Genomic DNA, 13,921 nt, shown 5'->3' on the forward strand with positions numbered 1-13,921 from the left:
CGCCCAGCGGCTGCGGCATGCCCCGTCGAGGCGCCCGGGAAGGAACTGAGAATGAGATTGCTGTGGAAAGCTAAAATGGTAACCGGGTCCCCCCTCGTGCCCGCGGGGCGCCGGGGTCGGGCGGGTTGCGGGGTGCGGGGCCGGCTTTGCGTCGCGGTGCCCGTCCAGCGCTGCGGGGACGGAGCTCGGCCGGGTCCGCGCGGGCTGCAGCGCTCTTTGTGCGGCTCCTCACGCAGGGAGCGAGCAAACATCCCGGCACGTGTCCGGTTAAAGTTGGGGAGACGTCGCGCCGCTTTCTTTCTCGTCCTCTGTTATTTGTGAGTTTTAAAGCCTCGACTCTGCAAAGTTTTTGCAGCTGGAAATAATAGGTTTTGAAGAAGCAAACCGCGGCGCTTCACGTCCCTCCTGTCAGGAGGAGCGGAGGGTTGCTGCGCTTTACACGCTCGTAGCTTCAAAGTTTAAAGGCTGTCCGCCCGAGTGTGCAACGGTTTTTAAAAGAGCCATTCCTTCCCCAAATGAAAGGCCAAAGAGATTAATTGCTTTAGAGGCGGGGGGCGGGAGGGAGAGGGAAGAGAGGCTGCTAATCAAAACCAAACTGTTTCCTTAGAAAAGACTTTGTACAACTATTTGAAATATGTGCTAGCCTAGGAAAAATAGCTAAATGGAAAGTCAGGGTATCTCGATACCACAGGAAGGGACGGCTTGCCAAGAATATCTCCAGTGTTCCCTCTCGTATCCATCTCGCTTTGATTGTTGTGCTTACTTTGTGCAGCCCATCCTCTGCCCTCAGCAGCACAGCACCTGGTATAGATTGTGGTCAGCAGGAGAGGGGGAAAGTTCTTTTTTTCTGTTTTTCTCTCCCTTTCCCGGCAGAGCTCAATTCAGGACTGGGGTGAAGAGGTGGAAGAGGGAGCTGTTTACCATGTCACCCTGAAAAGAGTGCAGATTCAGCAAGCTGCCAACAAAGGAGCGAGGTGGCTCGGGGTAAGTGAAGCTGGCGCGGTGGCATTTTGGAAGCCTGCTCATGGACTTTGGAGCCTGCTGCAGGGAGCTGGATCTCACACCGATCTCTGTGATGTTCACTTCTAGCGCTGACTGCTCTCGCTGTTTAAAAACAACAGCGCTGGAGCTGTCTGTCAGGGCCGTCTGAAAGAACTGTTGGCTCTTCCTCTTTTACCGATGTGTATAAAAACAGATCTGACCGGTTGCGGCCACGGATCAGACGATACTTAGTGCAGAAATAAGGGTTATCTTTTGGTCTGATCTGAAAAGCTGGGCATTTAGCTGTTATTTCAGAGTGGGCTATGGCTCGTTGCTGTTGCTAGGAGTCTGCTTCGTGTACCCCAAACAGTCACAGTGCTTTAACGAACGAGGGTCTCTCAAAAGTTAGCAGAAACTTCTTCAAAGTTGGAGTGAATGTAGATTTGGGTCTTATTTCACTCTTTCTTTCTCAGCCAGATGAGATGTTGGTATTCCCTTTTACTTGTCAGCATTTCTGCAAGAACTACGGCTACGTGCTCTTTTTCAAGGGTATATTTCAAAGCAGGGAGGCTTTAGTGGTGAGTGAAATAAGCTTAAATACACACATGCACTTAATTTGGCATGCTGCTGAGTGCCTTTACCTTTGTCAGGCCAAGTCCCCAGCTGATAGAAAATGTCCTCACTTCCCTGGAATCATTGCAGCTGTGGCAGTCTGAGCCAGGTCTTCAGGAGGTGGCTATAACTTCGGTATTATTTTATGTTAATGGATTTTCTTCATGATCAAAGGCAGTCACATAAGAACTTGGTTTGTGATAGTACGCGGGTTAGTATTTTAAAGACTTTAAAATCTGCTCAAAGATTTATATCGAATGGTTTTCTTATGAAGTTCCACGTCACGAAGCAATATAGCAATGCTGAAACCACAGTCAAGAAAGATAAGCAAATTTTGTCCTGCATACAGATAGTGCTTAGAATTTCCCCTTTCCATGCTTGCAAGAAGTACACAGAGTTCTAATCGGAACAGATAATTTCAAACCTGCTTCCTTTGAGTGGCAGATTTCCCATCTCTGCCTCCCGTTTTTACCAGGATTGATTGAAAAATAGTAGAAAGTATTTTTGCGCTCCTGTAAGTTTTCCAGGTGGGGGTCACTGTGAGCGAGCCCACGTTCTGTCTGTGTAGAAGGAATTTGCTAAACTTTGGTCACGTTCTCAGAGGAAGAGCGTGTCTATGTTGCTCAGACGAGTCTTAGTGAGAGGATGAGGGACTGCAAGGTCATGGAGGTGGCTTTTGGCTTTCTGTGCCTAGTGCAAGCTTCTTCAGGTGGGATCGAGCCCTGTTAGTGGGGCAGCGTGTCAGAAGCCTGCACCTGTGCCGGGCATGAACAGGTGACTGCAGCTTCCAGGCTGGCATCTTTAATCAGCAAGAATCTCATGCACTTTACTGAACGATATTTTTAAACATATGGGCTTTTTGTTCCCTTAAGCTCTTCAGAACATAAAATATTTTAAGCTCGTGATCTTGTTTTATTAATGGCTTTACTGTGGTCCTGAGGGCAGTAAATAGCCTCTAACCCAGAACGATATTTATGAATAGGCATCCCCACCTCCAGTGGTTTTGCCCTGAAAAGCGTGGTTGTCTCTTTTATAATTGTCATCAGGTGATTACTTATTTATTAATTTATTTTTAAGCTGGAGCTTACGGGATTTTATGATGTAATTTGTTTATTTTTTTCTCAAAACTAAGAACTTCATAGTGCTTAATTAAAAAGCTGTTGGATTCATCAGTGCCGGCCCTTCTTGGTGTTGCAGTAAGTTGCCCTTAGGTTGAAGACTCAAGGTCATCTGAAGAGTATGGGAATAATGTATCTGTGCATCTGCAAGTATTGAGCTTAATTGTAACAAATATGGTAACTCTGTTACTGATTATATGTGGGTTAAGGTTAGAAAACAGTGACTTATTCAGCCTCAGTTTGTATCCTGCTAAGGTCTACTTAGTTTGACCTTCTGTGAGGCACTGAGTTGCTGGTGGTTAATTGCAGAGGGTCGAGCGCCTTGTGACTTGAAGAGCCAAAGTTCTTTGAGAACATCCATGTTGCGTGTGGGTATTGAATGCTGTGAGCAGGGCTTTGGTCCAGTGATTGGAGAAAGGATGTAAACTGCTTTGTAAAACTGCTTTGGAGACGTTTCAGCTGAAAAGCACGAGGAGGTGAATTACATGATGTGTCTGGAAATGCCACACCACCTGTGTTAAAGGGAACGTAAAACATCTTGCTTATTCCACGTGTGTTGTTGCTTATTGCCAATTTCTTTAATGGCAGAAAATCCTGAAGTCGTGCATAAATACATTCTCAGAGAGGCACCAGTAAGAGAACGACCTCAGATCTTATATATGTTTCAAGACAGCTAATAAACTTAAAATTCTCTCTTCTAACATACCATCCAGGGTTCTGAATGGTCGTCCCTGCTATGAGGGAATGGTCTGTTTAAAAGCCAGTTGTAAGGTTACAGCTTAAGCACTGGGAACGCTTGTCTATTTTCAAACTTCTAGAATTAATAAAAGGAAAAGATAAACAGGCTGTGACTTGCACAGTCGTCGGTAGCTCTGTATCTTTCAGAAGTGTGAAGCTTTTGTATAAACACCACATTTTCAGCTTTAAATTTAATATAGACATCAAAGGATGCCAATAATAGCTACTGGTTTTGTCACTAAATGCTTAGTCACTAAATATTTAGTGAAGATTAAGACTTTAGGCACTACAGTATTATGAAGGATTAGTAACCCCAGTAGTAGCTCAGCGCTGTGATAGATGCTGCACAAAAGGACCATCCTGACCAAAAGGAATGTATGTACAGACGAAGTATGACATAACACATGTGTACAGATGTGCCTTATCTCTTCTGCTGGCTGCTATCTGAGGCAGTGCTATGAATCTCACAGCAGCCTGATGTTTTTCAAGTTATTGGTAAACATCAAGGCAACAGAGAGTCTTAGGAAAATTTTCCAAAGCCAAGTGTTTCTTCTGGAGATGTTTAAAGAGGATCCCTACCGAGCATGAAAAGCTCAACAACAGAAAGCATGAAGACTTTCTTTTTTTAAAACAAACAAACAAACCCAAGTGGGTGGAAGTGTCTCCAGAATAGATGTGTGGCAGAAGGCATCGTCATGAGAGCAAGAGTAGTGGTGTGGAGACTGGGAACAATCCATGAACCGTGAAGGCCCTGGAAACTGATTGATGACTTAACTTGTGCGAGAGAAAGATGGGGAGGCAGAGAACTGTATAGATGGATGGGATGGTAAAGGCCAGAAGAAATGCTTTCCGCAGCAGCCATTTGAGTGGACGTTCATTCAGAATGAGATTCCATCAGGCTAGAGAAAAAGGCATATCAGTAACAGGATTAGAAGGTGAGAGAGTGCAGCAAAGACTTTTAATGACATGTCTAGGAAGAGAAGGTTGTATTAAAACTATGGCACAAAAAGAGCCTAAAAAATGAGATTCAGCTTACGTCTCAGGACGTAAAGAAGGTGGCACCCCGCGTGTCAGGCAGGACAGTGCTATTGTCTGCAAAGAAAAGGCAGCAAAGCAGAAAAGGCAGGTGAAAAGTTTAGCGTTCTGTGGGGCTTTTTGATCTCAAACTGCCAGCCATGTACTCATGAAACAAGGCTGAGAGACCGGCTGAGTCACGCTGTAGCCAGAAGCAGATAAGAGTAGAGCTATATAAGTAGATCAGCTTCTGAACACCTTAATTTCTGTTGCCAAGAACAGTATGCTGACTGAGTCTGAGTGTGAACTCCAGTTGATGACTTACTGTAAAACACAAACTGAAAAGTAAACAAGGATTTGAAAGAAAAAGGAAGGAACAGCAAGGAGAGAGGAAAGTGGAGAAAGAGAAGGAATTCTTTAAGAGAGGATAGACTGAAATAAATTTTGAACGGAAGAAGTGAGTGATGTGAATGTGAGAGGCAAAAGGCCCAAGAGAAAGAGTTATGAGGGAAGGGGATGGGATCTGTCACGTAAGTGATAGGATCAGAGGAGGAGCACAGGCAAGAAAATTCCACACTCATCACACAGTAGAATTGAGAGTTGTTTGCAAAGGTATCCTTTGCAAAGAGGAATGAGGGCTGGAGAGTTTGAGGAGCCAAGACTGCAGATGCAGAATAAGATTAAACCAAAATATTGAAGTTGTTTGACTATGGAGGGGACAAAAGTGAAAAGAAAGGGAGGGAAAAAAAGGTTTTACTGGTGAAGATAATTGTCCTGGTGGTTGTGTTTGTGTCAGATGCCAGTGGATGCGTGCAGTGAAGTGGCACCAGGGCTAGGGGTGAGCAGGATGGACCCTACAGTGATGGAAAGAGAAAGGGATGAATGATGTAGGACAATAAGGCAGGAAGAAATGAATGACTATATGAAGAGCAAAGACATTTTAAGGCTACCTCAGTGAATGAACATTCTTGGCAACTGACAATAACTGAACCAAAGTGGTAGGTACTGCTGGGGAGCAAAGAGGAACTGTTGGTCTGGAGACAACTGCATGCAGGTCGGTCTTGCAACTCAACTGCTGTTATGTGTTCATTAAGGTCAGTGACCAAAGCAGAAGCATGCTGACAAAATCTAATGGTCTGGCAGAGGAGAAAACAACTAGAGGCTGACAACTGGGATTGGTGTAACTGGAGTGGGTTGAGGTTATGTAGCACAGAACACAAAGACGTGTTTGTGAAAGAATTAAAATTTCTGCTGTAGGTTGATGTCTTCGTCCTTTTTTTGTCCCTTCCAACTTCGGGCATTTTAGTCAATCAAAGTACACGTGACCCACCAGGATAATGTAAACCAGAAAGGCAAATGTGATGATGCTCAGGTGTTTTAGATTATTGCCTGCAGAGATGGAAGCATGGCTCTCCTTGCAGAGATGGGAAGCATGGCTCTCCTTGTACGGTGTCCTAGGTGTGACTGTGCAATTCTGGTTGTTTTCAAGAAAGTTGGTTTAAACTGGGAGATGGGATAATCAGGAGAATGACAAATGTGTCTGGCTATTATCTGAAGATTATAGTTGGTTATCTTAACAATATGAAGACTGAAGCTATATCTAATTAACACCTATAAAAAAAAATCATGTCGTAAGCAAAGGGGAGGAAAAAGAATCATTCAGTCCAGGTACAAGTTTACACATGCACGTAAATTGCTAGAAGTTAGAATAAGGTTTCAAATCATCAGAGCAACAAGGTAGTGGAGTAGCACGCCAGGAAGAGTGAAGAAAGCAAATTACTCTACAGCATTACCACTGAATGTGCTTTGTGGTAGAAGTCCCCATTGTCTTATCCAGGTTAAGAGGGGGCTGTTCAAGGTAGGCAGTGGTGCTAGACTGTCGTGGTGCTGGAGGGACTGCTCTGCAAAGAGGAGGTCACCAATGTCACTTTACATTCAAAGCTGTTTTAGAAGCAGAGAGAGAAGGGCAGGTGGGGAGGAGTACCTGCAGGGGAGGCAGGAGGTGAGAGCAGTGAGGTGGGTGAAGAGTGCCTTGTTTGTGTGGATATGTGAACATGCACTGGTAAGCAGAACGTGGAGAAGCAAATGCAAAAAAAAAAAAAAAAAAAAAGCAGAGTGGTGTTAGAAAATGTTGGAAAACACTGGCGTGGAAATGGAGGTGGGGGAACAGTGGTGCAAGCATAATGGAGAGGATGCATTGCTACAGAAAATGAGCAGTGAAAGGCATGGGTGTAGCATGGGCAGATGGACAAGAAGATTACAGAATGAAAAACAGAGTTTTCAAAGTCCAGTGAAGTTATTTTTGCAGAGCTCCCCTGTCAGCCAGCTGGAGTGCTTTATCTCACCCTTCCAGGGGCTAGGGAGGGCTGGGCGACTTGTGTCCAGCGCTCCAGGAATCTGAGGGAAGCAGAGAGGAATGAGAGACAGGAGGGGCTCCGTAATGCTTGCAAATGTTTTTCTGTCAGAGTACTTTACCTTACCCTGAAAGGAGTGAGGAACAGACCTGTGCTTTGCCTCTGGAGTTTTTACTGGGGCAGGTCTCAGGAAATCCAGCCAGGAATGGGAGTTCCCCAGAGCCCAGTGCTCTGGAGGAGCCATGCAGGGCCTGTATCTCCACATCTTAAATGGTTGCTAAGCTTTGTGAGCCAGTCCTCAAGTATTAGGTTTCTCACTGTACTAATGGATGACACAGACTGCTCTTCCTTTCTGTCTTAAATATCCTGATAACGGTGAAATAATATGCTCCCTCACGGCCAGTGCTGCCAATTTAGTTTAGCCATTGGTTACATTTCTAAAGCAGATTTTAGAGACACGTTTTGCTTTCCTTTTTGGCCACAGCTGGACTTCTGGCTCTGGAGTCTGTTAAGTTAGAGACTGACTCAAAAGATTACTTTTCTCAAGCCATCTTTAATGCTATAACATTGGGTGTACAGCTGAATGTGTTCTTCCAAACCTATAAAGACCTTTTTGTGAAGGGGTGCTTTAAATACCTTCAAAATTCTGAGAGGGGACAAGGTGAGAAACATCAACTCCGTCCTTAAATATTTATGTGTTTTCCTAGCACTGATAGCACTCGATAAGTGCCTTTCCTGAGAACTTCATGATGTATTAGAACTGATTTTTGAATCATTGTCTTGTGCTGCGCGCCGCGTGTAACCACATGTTTGGCTTCTGAACACCTCTGGAGCTGCATACATTGGCAGGAAGCTTGTGTTGGAGAGTTCAGTCAGAGGAATGATACAGAACTGTCTAAGCCATATCCCAGTGAGGACCTCGGATAGAACCTTCTCACTGACTTGTTTTTCAAGTCTGAAAAGAAGTTTTAGTTGGGATTTATTTCCTTTCCAGTGCTGACCTCCTAAATACAGGTTGAGATTTAAATGGTGCCTGGAACTATCAACATTTTAGGAACATGCAAAGCCTCACATTTTCTCTGAGCCCGATCCTGCCCTCACATATGCACTTTCAAGCCAGCTCTGTGATTTTTTTTTTTTGTCTTACTCTGAGGTCCCAGATGTTCTTGCCAAGTGTAGTTTCCTGTGCAATCAGTAGGCCAGCACTTAGCTGATCTTTGTCCTTGCTGCAACTTTCTGTTTTGTCTCTTGACTGGAAGCATTTGTTGGTCCCTTCTGGCTAAACCAGACTCCTTGGAATCAGGTTCCTGCTGCCTGTCCTGACCACCCAGCGCAAGGCTGGGTTATAGTTCTGACTGTATATTTGGCAGAAGTAGAAAGGCAGTTCAGAAGGAGCTGACAGGCACCCTGCTGTTGCTCTCAGAATGCTGTCTTCTCCGAGGACCTGTCTTACAGATGAAGTTTGAAAGATGGGGAGCGCTCCCGTTGATCTGGTATGGCAGGAGGTACCTGCCAACTGCTGGAGACACACAAAGAACACAGTTACCTGATTCTCTCTGCAGTCTCCTGATTTTACCTACGGACAGGTTGTCAAAAGAAAGCCCTGGAATTCATTCAGCTTACCTTCTGGTTTTGAGTAGGCTCTTTCCTCCTGCCCTTTCCTTCAGCTGTGGGCATGGTTGTACCCTAGCATCATAGCCCTTATTAACAACTGCTTTTTCCTTACTTCCTCATTCAGGTATGCTTTTCTGCTCTAGGGATATTCCAGGTAGCACACTTCGATGCAGTCATTAGCTGGGTGTCTGTGCAACAAACACTCGAACGTGAGACCTGAGCTTATTATGGATTTTAAAATGGAAGCTTGAAAAATTACTGTCCTTCATTTTCTCAGTCCCAAATGCAACATGCGTAATGAGAAGGATAACTAGCTTTACAGCACCGTATCGTGCTCTTGGTTGTGTTGAAAACCTCACATTCCAAACTGTCAAAGAGTGACAGGGTTGCAGTGCTTTAGTCTTGCATGTTATTATTGCAGGATGCTCTTGCTTGGCCACTCAGAACTAGGAAGAGACACAGAGGAAGCTTCTCTTCATACAGGGCTGTGCAGAGGCATCTCCTGCTAATGACTGTTCCATTAAGTGGAATAATGAGAGGTAAGGGAGTCTCAGAAGAGCAGATGTTGCTGTTGACTGCACTGTTCTGTTTTTGCACTGATTGTTTGTGACTACGTCTTGGAAATCTCTCAGCCAATCTATTTCAATCTGAAAGCTTGCTTTTGACATACTTTCAGGTCACCTGTGACATGTGGGAACATAACAACACCCTGTACTGTAACTGATATCCACTGGGAATTCCTCTGATAGCCAGGATGCCTGTCTTTTCAAACTATGCTCCTTGGATGGTAAAGATTCTGCCCTAATTATAGTGTCTTAACTGTGCGGCTGCTAACATCAGTGAATTTCATTTTGCTTGCTTCTCCAAGAAGAAATGAGCGAAAGGGATAACAAAAAATCGACTTGCTCTGAAGAGAAACTGGCATTTTCCTTCTGAACATTGGAAGATCTAGGTCACTTGTTGGGTTAAAGAAGTGTTGGCAAGGAATGTGGCTATGTGTCATCGGAAAGCCTGGGAGAAACAGCATATGAACTCGACTGAGATGGTGTGGAGAGAGCAGCCCTGGAGAAACCATTAGTTTTACAGTTTAGGGCTTGATGTTTTCATTTAAGAAACAGACCGAAGCATTGCGAGCATGTTAGTCACGCTTGGATTTAAATTTAGCCTTGCTAAAGCTAATTAAAAATATGTTTAGTGACAGTGTGTGTATGCATGCTTTGAACGTGCATCTTTTACTACCGGTGTAGGAATCTATTTTCTAAATACAGAGCTTCCTATAGCCAGTGCTCTAAGGGGCCACAGCTGTGTGCAGGAATGATCACAAGCAATCAGGTCTTGGCCTAGCTCCTAGAAGGCAGGAGGGTTACCTTGTGTGACAGGGGTAAATGAATGCTGACACAGTGTGATTCATACTCTTCCTTGTCCTTGTGTAACTGGTGTGTGGTTTCTTGCTTGTCTTTGTGCAGCTGGTGTGTAGCCTCCTGCAGACCAGAGGCAGAGTGAGTGTGATGTCTTAGTGTTGTGTATTACCCCAGGAAGACAGTTTCAGAGCTCATAAAACATTATCTTCATCTTTGGTGCTGCGGTTCGTTTGCAGCAGAAAACCAGGATGCTCCTCATGTTTGAAATGGCTTATCCTTTGTGCATCACTCAGCCAGCAGCAAGGCTCTTGTCCAGTGGATATGGGCCGGGCTGACAGACCATTCTTTGAACACTGCGGTGGTATTTTGATGTGTGTTATGTACAAACTTTTCAGTCTCTTTTCATGTTCGGTGGCCACAGAAACTCTTGGGATGTGGCCCAAAGTTTTCCATGAGTGCTACACCAGCAGGTAACACTACATTGAGGGCTGAATTATAAAGTCTGTGTCATATTTTTTACTATTTCTGGAATAAGATTTTTTTTTTTTAATGTGTGAAAGTGGATTTTTTTTAATGGAAATCACTCTAATTTGGACCAAAATGAATTCATGCTAGTGCCTGAGTACAGCAGCTTTGTAGTTCAGTTCAACACGATGCCGCTGAAGGAAAGCAAAAACATATCCTAGTGAAATGGTAATGATCCTCCATTCTTACAGCATCTTTCATCCAAATGGCTTTCAAAAGCATGGCCCCAAATTTTCAGCAGGCAGGCTATGTGAAGTATGTTGTAGCAAAACGTGGTATGAAACTATATGCCTTTGGGTGGGGCTTACAGCTCAGCAGCAGTGCTGATGCTTTGGATTTGGTGTACCATAAAATCATTATGGTTGCAGAAGACCCCTAAGATCATTCACTCCAACCATCCGCCCATCCCCACCATGCCCTCTAAACCATGTCCGTGTAGTTCCCCTTTATTCTGGGAGGTGGGAAAGAAGGGAGGAAAATGTATTTCTGAGACAATCTGACTTTATAAAAGCCGCTTTTTCTTTTTTTCTTTTGAGGTTGTTGAAGAGTTGGAAGCATTAGATAAAGTTCTAGGGAAATCGATTAGTTGTCAGAGTTGCAGGATGATATTTAGTGGCTTCACTGTTTTATCACACGGATGTCTTCCCCACATGCGGCACACGTGCAGTAAGAAGCAGCTGGTTAACAATGCGTGGCAGCACAGTGAAACAATTCAGGACCAGAAGTGAATTAATTAGAACCATTTGAGAAGGCCTGGACATCTGAGAGTCCAGAGTTCTGTGGAAGACTTCAGTCACCTCGCCGCAGCAGTTGTGACAGCAGCCTCAAGTATGAGGCTGCGGCAGGGAAGGGGGGAATGGAGCAGAGCTTAGAGAATCTAAGCTAATTAGCAAGAGGTTACTGTAGTATCTCTGTTGTTCCCTCATCTCAAAGCTGAGGGAGCTAGAGATGGGATAGGCAGATGGGATATGGCTGCCGGCATTTGGAGAGACACTGGAAAGGTGAGGACTATCAAATCTGGGTTTTAGTGCGAGCAGGACCGATGTATGGATTTAATGATAAGTACATTTGTTTTAAATGTTCCCAGGATGGGGGCTTGGCACTGTCAGTGAATAGGAAAGTACAGCGAAAACGTTTGAAACGGTGAGTGGAGCAAGGGATGGTTTGGTGCCAGGGAGTGTTTGGTGGAAAGTGGCACGCTGAAAGCAAGGGAAAAAGAAACATGTACTTTTACATTGCATGTAATTAACCTGAAGGACTCACTGCTAGAAGGAACTGAGTCCAACAGCCTAGAAGGATTCAGGGAGGATTGGGCATTGATATAAATAATGAGAAGAAACACATGAATACTGCATGAGATTCAAAACAGCCGCGTAACTCTTTACTGTTTAGGCGTAAAACAAACGCTTCCTGTGACTGAGCAGCCTTTCCTTTTAGATTGGTTATTCTTTGTGCTATAAATGTTATCTATTCACCTTGCTCTGTAACATCTGGCCGTTGTCAGAAGGAAAATCCTCTCATGGAGTTTAAAATGACAATTATGATGTGTTGCCGTTTGTAAAGCTCTGTTTTCGATTTGTTTGTAGCAAATATTTAACGAGGCAGAATAAAATTGAACACAGGCACTCATAAAAAGAATCCTGAGAACTTGGACGTCCCAAAGATGTTGGGACCATATTGCAACATGACCTGGGAATTTGCTGCGGGCCTGCTTTCCTATAACCTCATGCTGCTCGATGAGAACTTTGGGTGCTCGGATCCTGCTTTCTTCACGCATAAAATGAGCGCTTGCATCTTTGCTGCTTGAGGCTCTGTGAATGTAGGAATTGTGTGGGTTGCTGTGCCCCATTCAACTTCATAATAGCTGCCTTAAAAATAAGACAGCTAGAACAGAGCATGGTACTCTCCATGTGGTCTCATCAGACCTTTTATGCAGTGGAAGAATAATGTCCCTCGACTTGATTCAGTACCCTCTATTTATCCTTTGCAAATTGTTTGCTTTTTGCCGCTGCTTCCAAGTGTTGTGCTGAAAGATTGAGTGTTCTGCCTACTCGAAGCCTTCAGATCTTTCCTCTGATCTGTGTGCCACAGCGTGACCTTTGAAGGTAGCACTTTCAACAGACGTTTTTTGCTGGGCTCTTACATGTCTCTGCATTTGGCTGCCTAAGCCATCTGTTGCCCATCGGATGTAGCTACCTTTTCACAGTTTTGTTGACCAAAGCTGTGAAGTTTTTTAGCAGTTGAGTTGGTAGCAGTCACCAACCTTGTGCTCTGTCAAGCTGCCGGGTTGCAGCCTGGTAGAGTTTTCACTTGTTCCTGTTTGCCACCAATTTACGTCCAGATTTTTTATGTAGCAGCTTAGGCTTCCAGGTCTCAGAGCGTCTTCTGACTCTTCAGAAAAGCAGTGATTTAAACTTCCAAGCATCAATATATCCAAAAGCAGAAGCAGACCGTGCCATGTTAAATTGCTATCTGGGCTTTTATTTACCCCAGGCATACGGGAAGATAGTTTATGCCCCACATCTTGGCATTGTGTGTGCTGAATCACACTGAGTTGCTGTTTTGATCCAAACCAAGTGCAGAATGTCCCTCAGTTTTGTTTTGTTTTTGATAATACTCATGTGGATTGGATTTATTAGATGGGGATGGTAACATTTCAAAGCTTCATCGGTGCTGGGTGCAAATGGCAAGTCAGTACATCCTTCAGGATTAACTGTTGTCTTCGGTGCGGAAGAGATTAGTTAACTAAATGTTCCTGAGGTGTGTTTGAAAGCCAGTTTAAACAGTGCATGCAAATACAAGAAAATGTTTATGAAGATATGCCCGCACATCCTTTTGTCTTAGTGCTTGGCTTGTAGTAATCTCTGGCCCTACCTGTGGTGCACTTTGCATTTTTAGAGCAGAAACCCTCGGGGGCAGGGATGGTGCCTTACGTTTTGACATGGCTGCTGTTGGAAACGTCTCGTCAGTAACAATAATGTATTTCATTTGGAAGCCAGATCTTGCACTTTGCATTCTTCCCAATGAGTGCCACAGATTGATTCTGGCTGTGCAGTCGCTCTGCTGGCTTTCTGTAGCATGTGAAATGGGAATGAACTCTTGCACACTTACTTGAACTGTGAGGCTTGCATTCTTCTTTGTACAAAAGCAGTCTTCTTGTTCAGAAAACTTCAGTTGACCGTGGAGTTAGAAGAGGACAGAGAAGAAAAGAAATATGCTATTAACTCCTGATGCATAATTAAACAACAACAAAAAAAGCACAGACAATAACGTGGAGGACTTCTGTTTCATCTTACAGTCTGACATTCTTTGCTTGCTCTTTCCCCTCTACTTGTAAGCTATGCTTCTTGTGCATTCTGACTCAGTACTTCCACATAATTATGTGTGTTTTGATTTGTACTCATTGCCTAAGGATTTAAGTTCAGCTCCAAGAGAACTCCAAAACTGAAATACAAACGTCTGCAGCGGGTTCAGCGCCAGCTCACGCAGCTGGTGCTACTTTCTGCAGTGTCAGAGGAGATGGGTTAAAGGCCGGGTGCTGTATTTAGTTCTAAGAATGCAGTCATTTTTGTAGATATATAATGTGCTTCTTTATCGTATACTT

The 13,921-nt window shown here is 44.1% G+C and overlaps 1 protein-coding gene across 2 annotated transcripts in view; it reads left to right on the forward strand.

Moving 5' to 3' along the window:
- The window catches only part of RGL1 (ral guanine nucleotide dissociation stimulator like 1), a 66,401-nt gene continuing 52,531 nt past the window's right edge, over nt 52–13,921 (forward strand). The window contains exons 1-2 of one of the 2 annotated variants that reach the window (XM_021404312.1): nt 52–78; nt 874–984. In XM_021404312.1, the coding sequence (XP_021259987.1) occupies nt 52–78; nt 874–984 (138 nt within the window). Of the gene's footprint in view, nt 79–873; nt 985–13,921 lie in introns of those variants that run through there. The other variant, XM_021404313.1, reaches the window with a different exon arrangement.

The sequence above is a fragment of the Numida meleagris genome, chromosome 7 (assembly GCF_002078875.1).
Source record: "Numida meleagris isolate 19003 breed g44 Domestic line chromosome 7, NumMel1.0, whole genome shotgun sequence".
NCBI classification, from domain to species: domain Eukaryota; kingdom Metazoa; phylum Chordata; class Aves; order Galliformes; family Numididae; genus Numida; species Numida meleagris.